Source organism: Chiloscyllium punctatum, chromosome 4 (assembly GCF_047496795.1).
Source record: "Chiloscyllium punctatum isolate Juve2018m chromosome 4, sChiPun1.3, whole genome shotgun sequence".
In the NCBI taxonomy this organism is placed as follows: Eukaryota; Metazoa; Chordata; class Chondrichthyes; order Orectolobiformes; family Hemiscylliidae; genus Chiloscyllium; species Chiloscyllium punctatum.
In genome coordinates, this window is record NC_092742.1 from 79033718 (window position 1) to 79053772 (window position 20055).

Here is a 20055-nt window from a genome sequence, read left to right on the forward strand (position 1 = left end):
TTCACTGAGGTTAAGTTCAACACAGTTCTAACTGATAGCGGTGAACTCACAGGTCAGAACTAAAGTTTGAAATTTCTATCTGTATAATACATACCATCAGTGATGTAATTATTCAGTGAGCTATGAGAAGGCCAAATCAATTTAGGTTCAACAAGGTATTTTAAGGTGAAGGGGAACAAAAAAAAATCACAGTAACATCCTATGATAGATAAATTAGATATTCTTTCGAAGCAACAAAGTCAATTTTAACTTGTCAAGATCAGTGTCAATACATCATAAATGGGATTGCCTGTCAACACTGTCACTGTCACAATAACAGAGAACTACCTGTGTGGCCTCCAGAAATCAATATTCGAATGCACAAACTGGGGTCCTTTGACACACACAATATCCTGTGATTTGCTGGTAGCAGCATTGGCTGTACATTTCCCAACTAGTCTTCCTTGCAATACAAGTCTGGTGGCCCTTTCAAAGGAATAAGTTGGGCATGGAAGAAAGGAGGGATTATCAAATTAATCTGGGGAGGAGTGGTTCTACAGCACCCTCTGGAGCCATCACTATTTACCTAAATATTCATCAGTGAAACACCATGACCAGATAAAGACATTTCAACTACTTAAAAGAAATGGCCATGATGATAACATTTCTGAGCATTTTCATTTGAATATAACCATAAAACAACTTGGTGTTGTTATTTAACAAATATCAAGTTGTTATTCTTGTTTGGTTCCCAACATGTTTTGTCAAGGCAAAAAGGAATAATGAATTAAAATGCCTGAAGAAAGATGATCAAGATATTTTCTATAATAAATTGCAGCTTTAAGTTTTGATAACCTTCAGGTTCAGGGAATGAGGAACATTGTGTCAAGTTGCTAAACCTAGTGCTGACAAATAAGATAAGCAGCTGCGCATTTTTATGTCTAATAAGTAATCTATTAATTTTGTTACTTGAAACAGATGTACGTTAAAATAATATCTTTTACATTCATTTAGTAAACAAGCTGCATGAGAATATCAGAAAATGAAACAAAGGGAAAGAGCTTGTGATAAAAACTATCAAACAGCAGAGAAGCTGGAAAGATAGAGAAGGCATAACAGAGAAGTAGGAACACCACATTTTCTTCAATTTCTAAACACAAATAAGTAACATTAAACTCAATGTGAAAATAATCGTTATATAGGGACTACTGCAAAGTATGAAAAGCAATGAAGCCAAAAATTGCAAGTTTGGGGAAAAAATGGGAGGCAGTAGAGAAAGCAAATACGAAATGCTGAAGCATAATTTGAGAGAGAGAACTGTGTAAACAAACTTGTAGAAAGTTTGTGAACATATTTACTTTGAGAGATCCGCCTCTACTAGCAACTCCTTTCGCATCATCCGCCCTTCGAAGTTGCTACATTGGGGTGGGGTGGGGGAGGGGGAGGAGAAGTGTTAAAGACAGAAGAACGAAGAAATGTGAACTTAAAAAACAAATTACGTGACTGTTCAAAATATGCAAGACATCTCATGCAAACATTTCAATATCCCAGCTAGCTCCATATGATTACCATACAGCGTTGCCAACCACTTAAACACTATTTTATGACAGACAGGACAATTTTAAATGACAGACCAATTAAATGGTTTCTTTAAACAAAGTATCAGCAACACAATGACAAAGACTTGTGATGTAAATGCCCATCGGAAGACTTTTATTACAAAGAAGTCACTGTCGACATCTTGTAGAACTGTCCAATTGAAACAATCCTAACACAAATGTTATTAAAAAGATGAGAAAAAAAATCAAGTTGGCAACACTGTGGAGGTGCAGGTCATAAAATGCAAAATATGTATTTAATCATTCCTGTTATTGTATTAAAGGTAATTAACATTATGTGTTCCAGTTTGAACTAGAAGTTGAAGGTCTAAATCCTTTTTAGCAAAATTAGCTAAAATACCATTTAAATGTTATTGAAGTGTAACAGTAATGTATAACACTTTGTACTTTTCAATTAAACGACGAAGAATGGTATTTGCTTTTAGTCCACAATTTAAAGACCCCTCTGTGATGTCAAATTAACAGTGATTGAAGGACACAAAGTCAAACTGATTAGCAATGAGAACAGCCTTGGTTTAGGAATAATAGTTTGATCCTGGAGAAAGCCATGGCTAAAAAGGATTTACAAAAAAAAATCTTTACTGTCTTTATACTTGAAAACAAGAATACAAACTTAGAAAACTAAATGAATACCATTTTTTTTATGCAGTGTCTCTTGGAGAAGGGGGTGAATTTGCTTTCAATATGATAGTTCATGCTATCAAACACAATTTGAATAAAGCCAAGCAATGTTTTTTATGATAGTAAGGGATATATAAATCCAACAGCACTGAAAAAGGTGTGCCAGAATCAAATTCTTGTGTGTCAAATTTAAGGGCTATTCATCATTAGAGCCTGTGGCTAACATCATTGCCAGAATACTTAGAATTTTGCAAAGAATTTCAACTCTAGGACTGAAATTTATGTGCTCATGTGCACCAGAATTAGAAACACTACTATGGTTTTGAATAAACATGAAGGTGACAGAAATATCAAGTTGAAGGGTGGCATGTTCCCAAAACACTACAGTTAATTGTATACTTGCAGTAACAAAACCAGAATGATATTTTCATGCAGCTCCCCACAACTCAGACTGTTGAAAGACTTTGATGGTCTAAGTTTCATTTGCTTGGCTGTGATTTTCCTTGTAGATGTTTATACTTCATCAGAACAATTCTGTTTATTTATGCTTTTGCAATTCTTTTCCTAGACTTCCAGCGTATAATGGTCGGATGGAAGCAGCTTCAAGGACATTCTTTAGTAAATACGAATAATATAAAAACTGATGGGTTTTTTTTGCAGTGATTGTACCTAATCAAGAAAATGTTCTATTTCATTTTGTGATTAAAAACATGCAGAACAGGGAAATAGAATATCAAAACCTCGGCAATCTCCAAACCTCTAGTGTAAAGTAACTGAACAAATCTACACATTCCATTATACGAGAAGAAATCAGAAGGTGAACCAAGTAGAATTCATAATCTGAAGATGGCCAATCTAATTTTATTATTGATCAGTTCTTTCCTTTCTTCTTCCCATAATCAGAAAAAAATAACAATTATGGCCTAATTGAGAGAGCCAAAACAAACCTCAAAGGAATGATTATCCTCTCCCTAGAGCTGGCGAGGAGGATGATGAGAAGACCAAATAATTGGGCAGGTTGAGTCCTTTCTTAATGTCTTGGCAATTAAATGCTGGATGAAAGGGTCTATGGACAATCTTTTGGACTTGTCACCAATTAATGTCATTAAATGGTCAATTAGCAGCCAAGTAAGAGGCTCCATTTACCCGAAACCCAAGTACTCGCCTTCCCAGCAGATGGGAAATGTGACTGGATTCTCAGAGAAATCTGTCTGCCCAGTTTAAAGGGGAGAGGGCCTCTTTTGCCTCTCTCTTTTGCTTAATATGGGTCAATGAGGAATGGAACATCAAGGGAGTCACTGCCAAAGACCAACTCCTATTCTTGCCACCAAGCCTCCTTGCCTCAGAGACTGGAGAGACCTGAGAGAGAAATACTTAGCTTCTCATTATTTAGGCTCCAAACCGTGAGGTTGTGGTGATGATCTTGAGGACCCAAAGCTTACTGGCCTCTGATGGGCAAGCAACTTTTAATATAATGAACTTCAGGGTCAAGGCCTGCGATTTGCTGAGAAGTTTGCTCATGATGGGTGGGGAGTCTGAATGTGCCTGTTCCTATACTTACTGAAAAGAGCATTGTAGCACTAAACATGGATGACTTTGTTAGATAACAGAAGTGCTCGCCAAAAGAAGAAGAGAAACAGTTTCATAAATCCTCTTTAGTAAGCATTTCTTTTTAAAAAACTAGCAGCATAACACCATACTACACTGGCAGAAATGCAAAAATATGGCGATGAGAAATCTTTTTGAGCTGCTAGAATGAATCTGGTGAAACTACTTCCACAACAGAGGCAACATTGTTAGACCGCAGAAGCTCTGAGTTCAAGCCCCACTCCAGGACTTCTTAGCTATAGAAGGAGAGATGCCAATGCCATGCACAGAGTCCAAAAATCCTTGTAACTCTTTCCCACGCTTCACCAGAGGGGACAGAAAAGAGTGAAGACAAAAAATAAACAAACAAACTCCCGCAGTTCTGTTAGGGATGGGATTCCAGGAAAAATGGAGGCAAAACGAAATAGAGGTAGACAACCCTTTATCTGAAGTCCGAAAAGCTCTAAAGTCCAAAGGTTTTTTAGTGAAGGTTTTTTCTCATTAACCAGGTTGTTTGGCATGCACACTCGCTCGATGCGTGTTACTCAGATGCGATGTGTGGGGGTGTGGCCCAGTACTGGCAGGCCTCAATTTTGTTTCAGGGCCCGTTTTGTTCACAGTTAGTCTATTCTTTGGAAAGAGTTTTAAAAATTTCACCATCAAACTGCCACTTATTCCGAAATTCAAAAACTTCTGAATTCCAAAATCCAGCTGGTCCCGAGGATTTCAAATAAAGGATTGTGTACCTTTATTTCCATGCCAGAATGATGTGTGATTTGGAGTCAAATTTGCATGTGGAAATATTCCCATCCATATTCACCCTGTGCCTTAGCTGCCAGAGACTACAGGTTTAGAAGATACTGTTGCAAAAGCTTTGAATAGTTGATACATCTATTAAAAGTTATAAACTGAAACTGAATTATGGCAGTAGTGTGGGGAGTGAATGGTGAATTGGGTACTGATCAAATTGGCTATTTTGCTGTAGATGCTATTGCACTTGTAGTGTTGTTGGAGCTGCGCTCATCCAGGCATGTGGACGATGTTCCATCATATTCCTGAACTGTACCTTGTAGATGGTGACCAGGCTTTAAAAAGCAGGGGATGATGACAGGTGTTCATGAGGCATTCACTCATAGCCTTCATTATCCACAGTACTTATGTTGCTAGTTCCAGTGTGTTTGTTGACAGTGGTGATTTCCCAGGATGTTGATAGCATGGGACATATTGATGGCAATACTACTAAATGTTATAGAATGATAGTTAGATTGTTTCTTGTTGCAGATGCTCCAAATAATACTTGCTACTTATCAGCCCAAGGTTGAATGACATCCAGATTTTGCTCAATGGAAGCATAAATTGTTTCATTGTTTGAGGACAAGAAATGCACATTGCAATCATCAGCAAACATTTCCACTTCCGACCTTATGGAGGGAAGGTCACTGATGAAGCAGCTGAAGTTGGTTTGGCCGAGGCCATCACAATGAAGAGCTAGCCAGAAAACCCAGGTTGAAATCCTCTTTGTTCTAATGGTGTGGAACAACATCTCTGAACATGTTGATTAGAAATTACCTATAACGAAGAATCCATGCAGTGACGAGTTCTGAGAGCACCATTACCTTTCTTAATGCTCATTATTCCCAATTCTTCTTGACTCTCTTTGTATGAAAACTCCTTGATGCCACACCTGGTCAAATACTATTTTGATGCCAAGGATGGTCCCTCTCAGTTCACTGAGTTGAGCAATCCTGATAGAATTCAAACTATGCATCAGTGAACAGTTACTGATAGGTAATTGCCATTTGATAAAACTGTTGATGATACCTTCCACCATTCTGTCAATAACTCAGGCTGACGGACAGCAATTGGCTGAATTCGAATACTCTTGGTTTTTTTTGTGGACACCACATGTTGAGTAGTGTTGCAGCTATATTGGAACAATCCATTTCAACTTTGCCAGCGTTTTTGGTCCCCACCACAAACTCAATTTCCTCGTCATATGCTCCATCACTCTCCCTAGCAACTGAGTTTGAACCAGACTAAAATACTGGTATCCTGTTTGAGTGAACTGAATTTTAAATGCCAATACTTTCCATTACCAGAATTACTTCCTCAGCTCTTTATAATATTGGTCATTTCTGATTCTGCCTCAGATCACCTGCTGCCAAAACCATTATCCATGTCTTTATCATCTCTAGATGTGATTGCTCCAAGGATCTATTCAGTGGCCTACCATCTTACAACCTCTATAAACTTGAGTTTATCCACATTCTGCTGTACAAAACCTAGCTTGCAACAATTCCACTCATTCATCATCCCTGTACATGTTGAACTACACTGACACTTGCACCACCTTTTAAAATTCCCTTCCTCTTCTTTTTAATCCTTCCATAGCCTCACCTACACACCACTCCCCCCACCTCCCACACTTTCTCTCTCTCTCTAACAATCTGCAGCCTAACAACCTTCCAACATCTCTGCTTGTCACTGATTCTGGCGCTTCCTAGATTTTCATATTTTAATCAATTTCTAGCAATTCACTTCGCTGTTTAGGTCCAAAGCTCTAAATTTCCTCCCAAGATTTTTCTAACACTCTATTCTAAAGTGATCTTTCAAACTATCCCCTTGGATAAAGCTTTTGCTAACTGTTCTAATATCTCCATCTGCAGCTCAGTATCAAATTTTATTTGATGCTAGGACCACGCATTGGCATGTTTCAGTATGTTAAACATGTCATATACAGGCAAATTGTTGTTTTAATATATACAGGACTCTGAAATGAGTGACTGCATTCAAATATTTTTAATAATTTATCAACAAAACTGAATTTATCTGATATTATCACACCATGATGCACTGTACATAGTTCCAATCTGTTAAATTTCTCTAGCAGTTGTCCAAATATTACACAATTGCTCAACAATCTGAATAATCTATTTCTACTGATCTTCCCAACTGCTTGGAAACTTATTTGATTCAATAGTCTTTGAATTTATAAGTGGAATACTCAGAATGTTTGAAAGTACATCTCCATTTCATTGTTTCTAATTTAAATATTGGGATACACATTCAAGGAAGCCAAAGAAAAATGTTTTAAGAAAAAAGTGTTTCAGCAAAAATGACGACCAGCAAGTTGAAATAGCTACTGGTACAATTTCGACAGGTTTTGAGGAGTAGATGGGATCTTGAAAATCTGACAGGGATCGTTTCTTCGTGTTTGTAAATGATACAGATGTATCACAGGAACAGAGTGGGTAAGTTGATGGGCAGGTCAGATGAGACCATAGTCTTCTCACATATAATTTGTGACTACAGCTGTTTACATATTTTCAATTTGCATTTCAGTAACCTAGAATCTGAAAGATGATTCTTAGCACACTTATACTGAATTTTACCTTGGTATTAGGCTACTGCCAGAGTTGGGAACATGGAATCAACAACAGAAACCCTGGCAACCAATTTTCAGATGAGGTCCCAGAATCTGAATTAACAGGACATTAAAAGAAAACTACTGTATTAGTTATTGTCTGTACTTGCAAGAATTTGAGGCAGCTGGAAAATGAACTGAAAGGTACCTAAAGCAGGAATTTCAAGTGTCGTGGGGATAAGATTACAAAAATGTTCAGTAAAGATTTTCACACACTATTTGGAATAGTGGTGATATTCTTCTGGGCAAACTGTATATCTGTTGCAACGCAATCATTTTCTACAATCAGCAAAGTCACACAGCGAGTTAAAAAGTGGCCAATGTCTTCATATGCAAGACAACCAAAATTTCTATTTTAAAACAAAAAAAAACTTTCTTCAAATTGATTTTTAAAAGAAAAATTTGTTGATTTTTCTCTGGCATTAACACCAGGAATCAATATCAGGTGCAGAATTCAAGTGAGGCAGTGTTAGACAATTAGAAATCAGGCTAGGGAAAGGTGAAAGGGAGATTTGTGAAGGAGGATAAAGGTGACAGACAAGAAAAAGATAACTGCGAAAGGGAGCAAGCAGACAGAAGAGAACGAGGATAAGGATGACACATGGAGATCGGAGAGGGGAAAAATACAGTGAATAAAAGAACAAAGAGTAAAGAAAATTACAGCACAGGAACAGGCCCTGCGACCCTTCAAGCCTGCGCCGATCCACATCTTTTATCTAAACCTGTCGTTTATATTCTAAGAGTCAGTATCTCTCTGCTTCCTACCCATTCATGTATCTGTCTAGCTACTGAGGAACCTCAATTATCCGAATATTAATCCGAACAAGATTTCAAGGTCCCATAAAAACATTACATCGAAGAGGGAGGTGAATTTGGTTACCTGTACTGAAGAACATGTGAAAACGCTGGCAAAAACAACATCTTTTCCAGCAGTTTCCCTACCACTGACGTCAGGCTCACCGATCTATAATTACCTGGATTATCCATGCTACCCTTCTTAAATAAGTGACAACATTAGCAATTCTCCAGTCCTCCGGGACCTCACCCGTGTTCAAGGATGCTGTAAAGGTATCTGTTAAGACCTCAGCTGTTTCCTCTCTCACTTCCCTCAGTAACCTGGGATAGACCCCATCCGGACCAGGGACTTGTCTATCTTGATGCCTTTAAGAACACCCAACACTTTCTCCCTCCTTAAGCTGACTTGCCCTAGAGTAAGCAAACATTTATCCCTAACCTCAACACCCATCATGTCCCTCTCTTGGTGAATACTGATGCAAAGTACTTGTTAAGAATCTCACCTATTTTCTCTGACTCCATGCATAACTTTACTCCTTTGTCCTTGAGTGGGCCAACCCTTTCTCTAGTTACCATCTTGCTCCTCATACATGAATAAAAGGCTTTGGGATTTTCCTTAGTCCTGTTTGCTAAAGATATCTCATGACCCCTTTTAGCTCTCTTAATTCCTCGTTGCAGATTGCTCCTACATTCCCGATATTCTCCCAAAGCTTCCCTACCACTGAGATTTGGGTAAGAAAGGTAAGGGGATAAAAGAGTAGGAAAGGAGAAAGAGTCAAAACCAGGACAAGAGTCATGTGTGTGGCCAGGTGAAGGAGAATGGAAATAGTTGCTATTCCAAGTGGAAGTTCCCACAGTCACATAGTGATCATCGGCCGTCTACTTGGACCCCTGGGTCTTATGTTCCAGTCTAGACTAATTCTGCCTTACTTCCTGTTGCCACATGCTGTGAAAATTGCTCTATCAAACAAAGTACCAAAATTTCCAGATCTCTCTCCTGCAAATGACAGCCTTCCTTTGTACCAATCTAGTCATCTCACATTAAGCAGCGTTTGCCATGTAAAAGAACCAATCACAGAGGATTCTGTACCCCACATTCTCTACTAGTTAATATGAACAATTTATCTGCTTTGCCAGTAAATCCAAATGTGCAACATAAATAGTAACATAGTGACATTGACCTTTGAGAGACTGTATTGAACTCCATTTAATTTGTTGCAGCTTTTGAGGCAGCTACTCTTTGCTTTCGACGATGGCATTAGCTTCTGATTTACTGCAACCTCCCCCTAATCTTCTGCGACCAAATTGTAAAATTACTCACAAGAGCAGCTAACATAACTAACATCTTCAACTACTGATTGATGGGCTGAATAGGTAATGTGGCCAAGAACAGAATTATTTTGGTTTGGAACCAAATTAACATTTTCACATTGAGATAATATTCAATACATTCCACTTGGGAAATACAGCATGGAATTTTAAAACATCAAACCACATTTTGCCAAACTAATTATTAAAATTATGACTTTGAACTGTTGTTTCTCTTTTTTTTTGTTCTTTTTACCCTCCGTTGTCCACCTTTAATGGCCCTTGAACAGAATGGTTTGTGAGGCTACTCAATTAGTTGTCAACAACATTGCTGTGGATCTGCAGTTATATGTAAGTAATATTTCCCTCCTGAAGGAACAGTAGCAAACCAGCTAGTTTTTACACCAATCAGGGATAGACTAGGAGACGCCACACAGTGGGCCATTTGGTCCATTGAGTCTGCTTCAAAATTTAATGAGGTCATGGCTGATCTAATAATCCTTAACTCCACTTTCGAGCCTCTTCCAATAAGTAGTGATTCCCTTACCAATTAAAAAATCTATGCCTGGGCAATGCCTTGCTCTGAGATAATGCCCTCTGGTTGTAGACTCTAGGATAATCATAAGAATACCTAATGATCCAAGTCTCTACAGATTATGTGGTAAACAATTCCACTACCCTCACATAAGAAATTCATTCCTCATCTCTGTGTTAACTCAGTTATGCCTTGTTCTGAGATTATGTCCTCTGGTCCTAGATTCTCCCAAAAGGGGAAATAAACCTTTCCACATCTACCCTGTCAAGTCCCCGAAGAATCTTGAATGTTTCAATAAAGTCACCCATCCCATTCTTCTAAATTCCAATGAGTAGTTGTCACAGTTTATATTTCTTGCTAATTTTCACTCCAGTACTCAAATCTTCTTGGAATGATGGCCAACATACAGTGTGTCTTCTTGACTGCCTGCTGCACCAGCACCTTTAATTTCAGCAGTTGGTGCAGAAGGATATCTAAGTCTCATTGAACAACCCCCCTCTCAATTTACAGCCATTCAAATCATGTGCCTTCCTATTTTGCTACTGAAGTGGATAACCTCACTTTTATTCATATTATACTGCATCTGCCATGCATTTGCTCACTCACTCAAACTGTTATCTTCTTTGCTTTTTGTATTTTATACTGCTATTTACCAATCTAAAGATGGTTTTTAACAGTCTTATCAATTCATTCTACCATCTTTTAAGAATTGTGTAGGTGAATGAAGGCATTGTCAACGACATGTAAAATTAATGTTGATTTTGGCACCAAAAGGAAGGTTCTGTACCCTAACTAAATTAAATTAAATTAACTTTAAATTCCACCAGCTGCCATGGTGGGATTTATAGCCAAGTCGTCAGAGTAATGACTTCTGGTTTACCAGTCCAGTGACTAGCCCAGCTGGGACAATGTACTGGGAGTCCCTCACTATCAGCACTGTGAGCTACCTACATCATTTGAACTGCATGATCAAGAAGACGGCTCACCACCATGTTCTCAAGGTAATTAGGTATGGGCAATAAATGTTGTCCCAGTCAGTAAAATTTACATCCCATGAAAGGAAAAAAAAATTCCAAAATATATTTACCATAAGTCTGAAGCCCCATTTGGAAAATCATCACACAGAATGAATTAAAAGCGCTACTTCGACAATGTTAACAAAAGCTCTGTAATGCATAAGAAACTGTAAATTACTAGATGTACCTAATTGAAGAGATTCAAACAAGTAGCTGCGGGCGGAATTGACACAGGCTTAGGAAATGGCACCATATTCAAGGACTTTGGAGAGGAAAGGGAAATTAGGAATGGGGAAGAACTGACAAAGAAAGAGGAATCTAGAATTTCAGTTGCATCACACCGTAAATGTTTGCTATAAATTCTGTGTCTTAGTATTGAGTTCTCCACTTATCACCTGATGAAGGACCGACGCTCTGAAAGCTAGTGTGCTTCCAAGTAAATCTGTTGGACTATAACCTGGTGTTGCGTGATTTTTAACTTAATGAGGTATGGAGGTGACTAAGTGATTAAAACAATCAGAAATATACTGCTGAACTGGTCTGAGACTAAATTAATGTAAATTTGATAGTGCAAATGACCTGAGAAAAGCTCTTCCAAGGGTTGGAAGAAGGAAGACGTGATGTTGGAATTTAGAAAGTGAATGTGGGAAGCTATCAGATATGACTTCACCTATGATGGAGTCAATGGGAGTAGAGACATCACACAAAAGCATATAGGTGTGGCCACATATGGGTAAGGGTTTATACAAAGGATGAGGGACAATAAAAGGTTTGTAAAATCAGAAGAAAGAGGACAAGATGAGTTGAAACAGAAAATGAATCATCAAGGATGACAGAGGAAAAGGACAATAAATTAATGAGAAATTCAAATGGAGATTAAGTAGTTGAGGATTTTAAAGAAGAAACAAAAAAGTTGGAACGATTTAAAGTGCTCAAGGAAGAGAAGGTGACGAAGGAGGAAGAGAATCTGAGATCAGGATCAAGATTTGGCAAATGCAGCAGGGTATCTGGAGGCAGATGTTCGCAGGTAAAGGGACAGCTGGAAATTGGGAAGCCTTCAGAAATGAGATAACAAGAATCCAGAGAAAGTATATTCCTGTCAGGGTGAAAGGGAAGGCTGGTAAGTATAGGGAATGCTGGATGACTAAAGAAATTGAGGGTTTGGTTAAGAAAAAGAAGGAAGTATATGTCAGGTACAGACAGGATAGATCGAGTGAATCCTTAGAAGAGTAAAAGAAAGTAGGAGCATACCTAAAAGGGAAATCAGGAGGGCAAAACGGGGACATGAGATAGCTTTGGCAAATAGAATTAAGGAGAATCCAAAGGGGTTTTACAAATATATTAAGGACAAAAGGGTAACTAGGGAGAGAATAGGGCCCCTCAAAGATCAGCAAGGTGGCTTTTGTGTGGAGCCACAGAAAAGGGGGGACGATACTAAATAAATATTTTGCATCAGTATTTACTGTGGAAAAGGATATGGAAGATATAGACTGAAGGGAAATAGATGGTGACATCTTGCAAAATGTCTAGATTACAGAGGAGGAAGTGCTGGATGTCTTGAAACGCATAAAAGTGGATAAATCCCCAGGACCTGATCAGGTGTACCCGAGAACTCTGTGGGAAGCTAGAGAAGTGATTGCTGGGCCCCTTGCTGAGATATTCGTATCATCGATAGTCACAGGTAAGGTGCTGGAAGACTGGAGGTGGGCAAACGTGGTGCCACTGTTTAAGAAGGGTGGTAAGGATAAGCCAGGGAACTATAGACCAGTGAGCCTGACCTCGGTGGTGGGCAAGTTGTTGGAGGGAATCCTGAGAGACAGGATGTACATGTATTTGGAAAGGCAAGGACTGATTAGGGATAGTCAACATGGCTTTGTGCGTGGGAAATCATGTCTCACAAATTTGATTGAGTTTTTTGAATGAAGTAACAAAGAAGATTGATGAGGGCAGAGCAGTAGATGTGATCTACATGGACTTCAGTAAGGTGTTCGACAAGGTTCCCCATGGGAGACTGGTTAGCAAGGTTAAATCTCATGGAATAAAGGGAGAACTAGTCATTTGGATACAGAACTGGCTCAAAGGTAGGAGACAGAGGGTGGTGGTGGAGGGTTGTTTTTCAGACTGGAGGCCAGTGACTAGTGAAGTGCCACAAGGATCGGTGTTGGGTCCTCTACTTTTTGTCATTTACATAAATGATTTGGATGTGAGTATAAGAGGTACAGTTAGTAAGTTTGCAAATTACACCAAAATTGGAGGTGTAGTGGACAGCGAAGAGGGTTACCTCAGATTACAACAGGATCTTGACCAGATGGGCCAATGGGCTGAAAAGTGGCAGATGGAGTTTAATTCAGATAAATGCGAGGTGCTGCATTTTGGGAAAGCAAATCTTAGCAGGACTTATACACTTCATGGTAAGGTCCTAGGGAGTGTTGCTGAACAAAGAGACCTTAGAGTGCAGGTTCATAGCTCCTTGAAAGTGGAGTCGCAAGTAGATAGGATAGTGAAGGCGGCGTTTGGTATGCTTTCCTTTATTGGTCAGAGTATTGAGTACAGGAGTTGGGAGGTCATGTTGCGGCTGTACAGGACATTGGTTAGGCCACTGTTGGAATATTGCATGCAATTCTGGTCTCCTTCCTATCGGAAAGATGTTGTGAAACTTGAAAGGGTTCAGAAAAGATTTACAAAGATGTTGCCAGGGTTGGAGGATCTGAGCTACAGGGAGAGGCTGAACAAGCTGGGACTGTTTTCCCTGGAGCGTCGGAGGCTGAGGGGTGACTTTATAGAGGTTTACAAAATTATGAGGGGCATGGATAGGATAAATAGGCAAAGTCTTTTCCCTGGGGTTGGGGAGTCCAGAACTAGAGGGCATAGGTTTAGGGTGAGAGGGGAAAGATATAAAAGAGACCTAAGGGGCAACTTTTTCAAGCAGAGGGTGGTACGTGTATGGAATGAGCTGCCAGAGGATGTGGTGGAGGCTGGTACAATTGCAACATTTAAGAGGCATCTGGATGGGTATATGAATAGGAAGGGTTTAGAGGGATATGGGCCGGGTGCTGGCAGGTGGGACTTGATTGGGTTGGGATATCTGGTCGGCATGGACGGGTTGGTCCGAAAGGTCTGTTTCCATGCTGTAAATCTCTATGACTTTTCAGGAAGGAACAAACATCAACAGCCATGAGTTAGGTCTCTCAAAGCATAGATACATTTGTGAAAAAAGTGGGCAGGCACTTTTTACATCTCGGATGAGAGAAAGTCACACAAGAAGCATCAGTGCACCACATTTTCACACTTGCTAACAGCTGACCAAAAAACAGCAGATCACTTACTTGGCCCCACAAGCTGCAGAGATAAGCAAAGTGCCTGGCCCCGAAAGACCAAAGTCATCCAAAAGAAACACAAATGTGCAACCATTCAAGGTATGAAATAATTATGTATAGTGTATACTTTGTTTCAAATAATTTGGCAGAAAAGCCACATTATTGTAATGCACTTTTATCTTGTAAAAGATATACTATGAACATTTAAGAGATAAGGAAACTGCATTTCATTTGAATTGGATGGAATAATGGAAGAATACATCAATGACCAGAAGATCACCGAGAGGAGCCAGTGTCCGCACTATTTGACCTCAATTTCAATAGGGAGCACTGCAGGAGATTGGGGGCAATATGATGGGAGAGGTCAGAAAATGAAATGAAGATGAAGCAGCTGTGGGGATTTTGTTTCATATGGAAATGCAGAATTGAATCTCTGGTTTTCATAAGCGCTGAAGATTTAGTGGAACAATACTTCAATTGACTCAATTTCATTCTACTGCCATCACTCAAGAGCTGCATGTAGCAGATATTTTCACATTTGAAATAGCATTCAATCTACCTTCTGAACCAAAGTAAAATGTGAAAGCAGGAGACTGCATAAGCAACATAAGTATCCTAGGAGTTAAAACAAACATTGTGCATGTATCCTAATATGCACAAGTTTAAACCCATTCCAAATAGCTAGTTATACAAATAGGTAAAGTTCTTTCATAGAGAAATAAAGTATAATCATTTTGGGGTCTGGGTCTGCTGATTTCCATCTAAGTGTGATGGCCAGAGTTTTATGGAGCCTTGAGAAATAGGCTGGAGGTGGGGGGGTAGGGCGTTCAGCTGGATTGAAAAGAATCAGGTGGGAGAGAACGTCATCTTCCCACCATAGTTTCCACTCTGCTGCCATGTGGCTGGGGCCAACTTCCTTGAAGGCTTGGATAGTTCTTCTTCTGATCGTGACTCTCACCCACCTGCTTAGTCCCACTCTACAGTGACCATCTCCCGCCTTCACAAACCACGCCTAGCCTTGAACTGCAGTCCTTCTCCATCTCGGGGAGTTTCTAACCCCAATTACCTTGGTAGATGCAACCCTGACAGTGGCCTCAAATGCTTCGAACAGCCAGCAGCTCTCAGGTGTAGGATATCACCTCCTAATGGGATGGGAGTCTCTGAGGACAGTCCATTAGCTATCTAATGGATCTAAAATCTGCTTGGGGCTTTTAAAAGCAGGGCTGCCCATGATCAAGTTCAATTTTGATCTCAAACCTCCAGCTTAAAGTACTGTACTACAATTCATACCTCTTTGTCTGTCTTTCAGTAAGAGATCACAGTATAATTCTAGGGAAAACTTAGGAAGGAGGCAATGGCCTAGTGGAATTATCACTGGATTGTTAATCCAGAAACCCAAGTGAAGTTCTGGGGACCCACATTTGAATCCCGCCATGGCAGATGGTGGAATCTGAATTCAATAAATATCTGGAACTAAGAGTTAAACCAAGAAACAATTGCTAACTGTCAAGAAAACACATTTGGTTCACTAATGTCCTGTAGGGAAGGAAACTGCCATCCTTACCTGGTGTGACCTACAGGTGACACCAGACCCATAGCAATGTGGTTGACTGTTCACTGCCCTCTGGGCAATTAGGAATTGGCAGTAAATGCTGCCCTCAAACCATGAATAACAAAAAAAACCACAGATACAATGTAAGACTGAGAAAGAAAAATGCTCAGATGTTTTGAGGTTTTATCATTCATGCACTATTTGCATAGCAGGCCTTAGGAAATTGAAGAAAGCTGGCATGAATATTAACTTTGGTTAAGGGACATTGAAAAATAAACTTAACTGCATGGGAATATGAGGTGCTCCTAATCCTTGCAATGAATATTAGCATCAAGCAGTCCCTGCTCACAAACAACAGAGGAAAGTACCAACGTACAGCTTTTGCTCTCTGCCAAGAATGTGGCTCGAACCACGGAAAACTCCCTCTCCTGTTCCAGTTCAAGATTTACCCTCAATTTCAGCAGCTGTCGTCACATCCACTTTAAGTGAAAGTGCCAATTCTCAGCCAGATTATACTTGAAATTCTGGGCTGCAGACTTGCAAACACAAGAGAATTGGATGCGAGAAGCCAGATAGTAACTTTAAGTAAAGCATTACTGCAAATGGAGACAAACTCTATTCCATCATTTTTGTGTAATTGAATTCCAGTCCCAAAGGTGAAGGAACATTGAACAAAACTAACCCCAGGGTGCGTTACCAAAACACTCAATGGTGGCCCATTCATGCGGGGAGAAGGAAAGAAGAAAGTAAAACTGTTACATGTCAATAATGCTCTCCTTTGCAGTGTATGAATGAAAATGCATTACCATATATCTGTGGATATACACAGTAAATATTTATACGGAGAAACTGCCAGCTGCTGTAAAAAGCTAGGTGAAACCAAAAATAAAATGCACTTTTAACAAATATCAAATTTCTCAAAGAAGTAATTGTATCCTAGTTTGAATTTAGAATTGGATCTAAAATGTAATGATGTGCTGAGGTTGCCTTATGTCGGTTGAAACAATGCATAATAATTTTGTAGAATATTTCATTTAAACCAGAGAGAGATAAATTGAATTTGCTCCTAAAACTGCTAGTTTCTTCTCCATACCAGACAGGTACGAAATAGGTAGTTCCAAATGCCAACCCGACATGCTAATGTAGTTTACCCTTTGGAACTTATGACTCTAGTTACTCTCAGTACTAATCAAGACTACAAACACACTATGAATGTAAGGGATATGTTTGAGCTAGCTATGGCTACAACTTATTTATGAAGCCAGAAGGAATAAGTCTGCCTTTTTTTTAACATGTCTACATAGAAATATAGCTTGAATGCAATTTAGAAGCCATTTTCTGGATGGCAGCAGGCCATTTTGTGATTGAGATGCTCAAAATCTGGCCCAATTATTCAAATTGCTATCTTCCTGAATTTTTCTTTGAAGTGCCACAGTGGTTTATGTATGTTTCAGAAGATTGTGGTTCAATGCCCACTTCTAGATCTCAAGCACAAAAACCAAGATTGACAAAACCAAGGTTGGAGACAAGACCATAACATATAGGAGCAGAATTAGGCCATTGCACTCATCTAGTCTGCTCCACCAGTTGATCATGTTTCTCAACCCCAATCTTCTGCCTTCATCCTGTAACCCTTGAGCCCCCTATTATTCAAGAACCTATCTATCGCTGTTTTAAATAAACTCCATGACCTAGCCTTCTGTGGCAATGAGTTCCACAGATTCACCACCCTCTGGCTGAAGAAATTGTCTTTATCTCAGTTCTGAAGGGCTCTTCACTCTGAGGCTGCGCCTTTGGAGTTTCAATCCAGACGCATATACTGCGCATTGCTGCAACCTATCCAAATGACCATTCTTAATTTATGAGCACAATTTGATGTCACAATCATATCAAGTGAGTGATTTTTGAGTATCAATTAATCGCTTGTATTTAACGATTAAAAGAGGGATAACAATTTGGAGCGAAAATGCAGCTGGTTGTAAACTGAAAATGTGTAAGAGAGGATTTGCTATTGATGTCAAGTGTTGTTTAACCCACTTAGAGTAAAAGCATTGTTTATTAAACACCTCGACCATTTTCAGAGAAGTAGAGTTCAATTTCTAGTCATCACTGCTTGTCACTATCATGCAGACATGTCACACAACTTATAATTTTCTAAACTCAGTTGTACTCAGTCTTTTAAATTTTCTACACATTACATATTACAATATCCACTGCCACGTCCTACTATTTTGTGAACTTCTGACAATGAACATTAACAAGCAGCTGAATGGAGCTGCACAAATTTAATCAATAATTCATCAGCAGTTCAGGTCTCCTCTTAATATCAGCCACTCTTAAGGATAGTCTTTTCTTACATTCATTTACCAGTGCTCCAGGCACTCAGCAAAATTTTGTTCAGAATGCTAGATTAGGAATGAATGGATGGAACAAGTTACACCAAAAATGCAATTATTAAAGGAAGACTGAGTGGACAAGCTAGTTAACAACTTTAAAACAATATATGGTGGAAATCTGAAAGAAAAGTACAAAGTGCTGGAAATATAACAGCATCTACAAAGAAAGAAATAGAATTAACATTTTTAATTGAATGGACGTTTTTTTGGAGTTTGTGACTCAAAATGTCAACTCCATTTCTCTCTCTGCAGATGCTGCCATATCAAGCTCATGACTTGGTTTGCAAAACTGGTGACTATAGAATAGTATTGCTTAAACTGAGATTGCCAATAGCGACCAGTTGATTATAGTAATTATGGTAGTGATTTAGACAATTGGCTAGACCTCCCTCTCTCATCATTTTGAACTTCAAGCTCACAAATACAATGCAGAAATCAAGTTTAAAAAATAAAATTATTGTTAGTTTCTGGACCAACACTTACAAATTTTAAATTTACTTTAACTGAAGAAGTTTAAATTTTAGCTTCATAATTTTGTGAAAATCTGTTGTAAAATGTAAATAAATATTGCCAGTGTTAGCATTCATACTAAGCAGAAAACATGATAGCTGCTTCAGTTTTGTTATTTCAGTTTTATTTTGCAAAAATAAGTTCAAACATTTATTGTGCCAATAAAAACATGTGTAGAGATTGTATTTGCACTACAGAGTTTGCTTTAAGGTTAGTGACAGGGTAAGTGAAATAAGAAAATTGTTAAAATCTCTACTCCTTAACTATTCACCTTCCATGCACAAATAGTACATAAGACAAAACAACTACATTCTTCCTAATCTTATGTTTTAACAAAGCCAGAGGACACTATAAAACTTGAATACCGCTGAAAAAAAGGCATATTTTATCAAAGTCTGTCATCTTGCACACACCACGACAATTCACAAGAACACCAATGTAAAGGGAAAAGATTTTTACACTGTATGAGAAGAACATGTGATTGATTGGCAAACATACTGTAATTGATAAGAGCGCTGTCATAGAGAATTCACCAGAGCCCACTCTGCAAAATGAAAGGCTTCAAAAAAATGTGTGTTTTTAAAGAACAAATCAAGTTCTGCATGATCAAGTAACTATTCAGATACTACAAAACCTTTGGTGTTATAAAACAGGTGAACGAAGCTGTTGTGGATGTTTTATTTAATTGTGCATTCCTTCAACTGTATAGCTTCATTCACCAAGTCCATATCTGTTTTGCTGTATTCTCCCTCCCTTTTCTTCCTGTTAACTAATGTTGATATCTTCACGAGAATCACTAAAACAGCCTAAAGCCTCCACAATCTAAGGAGGTCTTACGGGCAAGAACAAACAGGGGCTACAATCTTCCTATAAGGGATAATTAGATATAACTGTGGAGAAGCTTTCAACAAGTCAATTCAATAGTCTTTAACCAGCAGCAAACTGAAACATGATGAACTAGCTGGTTAGAAAGTCACCGTAAGACTTGGAAGTTATGTGAATATATTTAATTATTTGCAACAGCATGATAAAACAATTTAATTTTTCATAGTTGAGGTGTTACAGCTGTGTTAAATGCTATGTGCGGTGCAACTATCAAGTGTTACTTTTATTGCAATGGGAGGTTTCTAAGAGGCACAAATTTGGATAAAATTGGAGAAAAGGTCATGAGAAATTAATAAACCAAATGTCTCACAATGGCAGAATGTTGGCAGAACTGTTTAAAGCAATTTGGCATTGAATTATTAAACTTTTGCACGACAGTAACACATACCCTTTCTCACTCCCTCCTTCTCTGGGAAGCTTGCAGTTTTCTGACAACATGTACCATAGCTAGGCATGACAGCTACCTGTACTCATGAGCCAATTTTCAAAAGGATCCTCTTTGAGGAGGGAA

At 38.8% G+C, this 20055-nt stretch overlaps 1 protein-coding gene across 24 annotated transcripts in view; it reads right to left on the reverse strand.

The window, feature by feature from the left end:
* LOC140476464 (gephyrin) overlaps positions 1 to 20055 on the reverse strand; it is a 538995-nt gene that overhangs the window by 183779 nt on the left and 335161 nt on the right. For 16 of the 24 annotated variants that reach the window (XM_072569115.1, XM_072569120.1, XM_072569118.1 and 13 more), the window contains one exon: positions 1338 to 1394. The exons of the other annotated variants lie outside the window; for them this stretch is intronic. In XM_072569115.1, coding sequence (XP_072425216.1) covers positions 1338 to 1394 — 57 coding nt within the window. The remainder of the gene's footprint in view (positions 1 to 1337; positions 1395 to 20055) is intronic. 24 annotated transcript variants of the gene reach the window in all.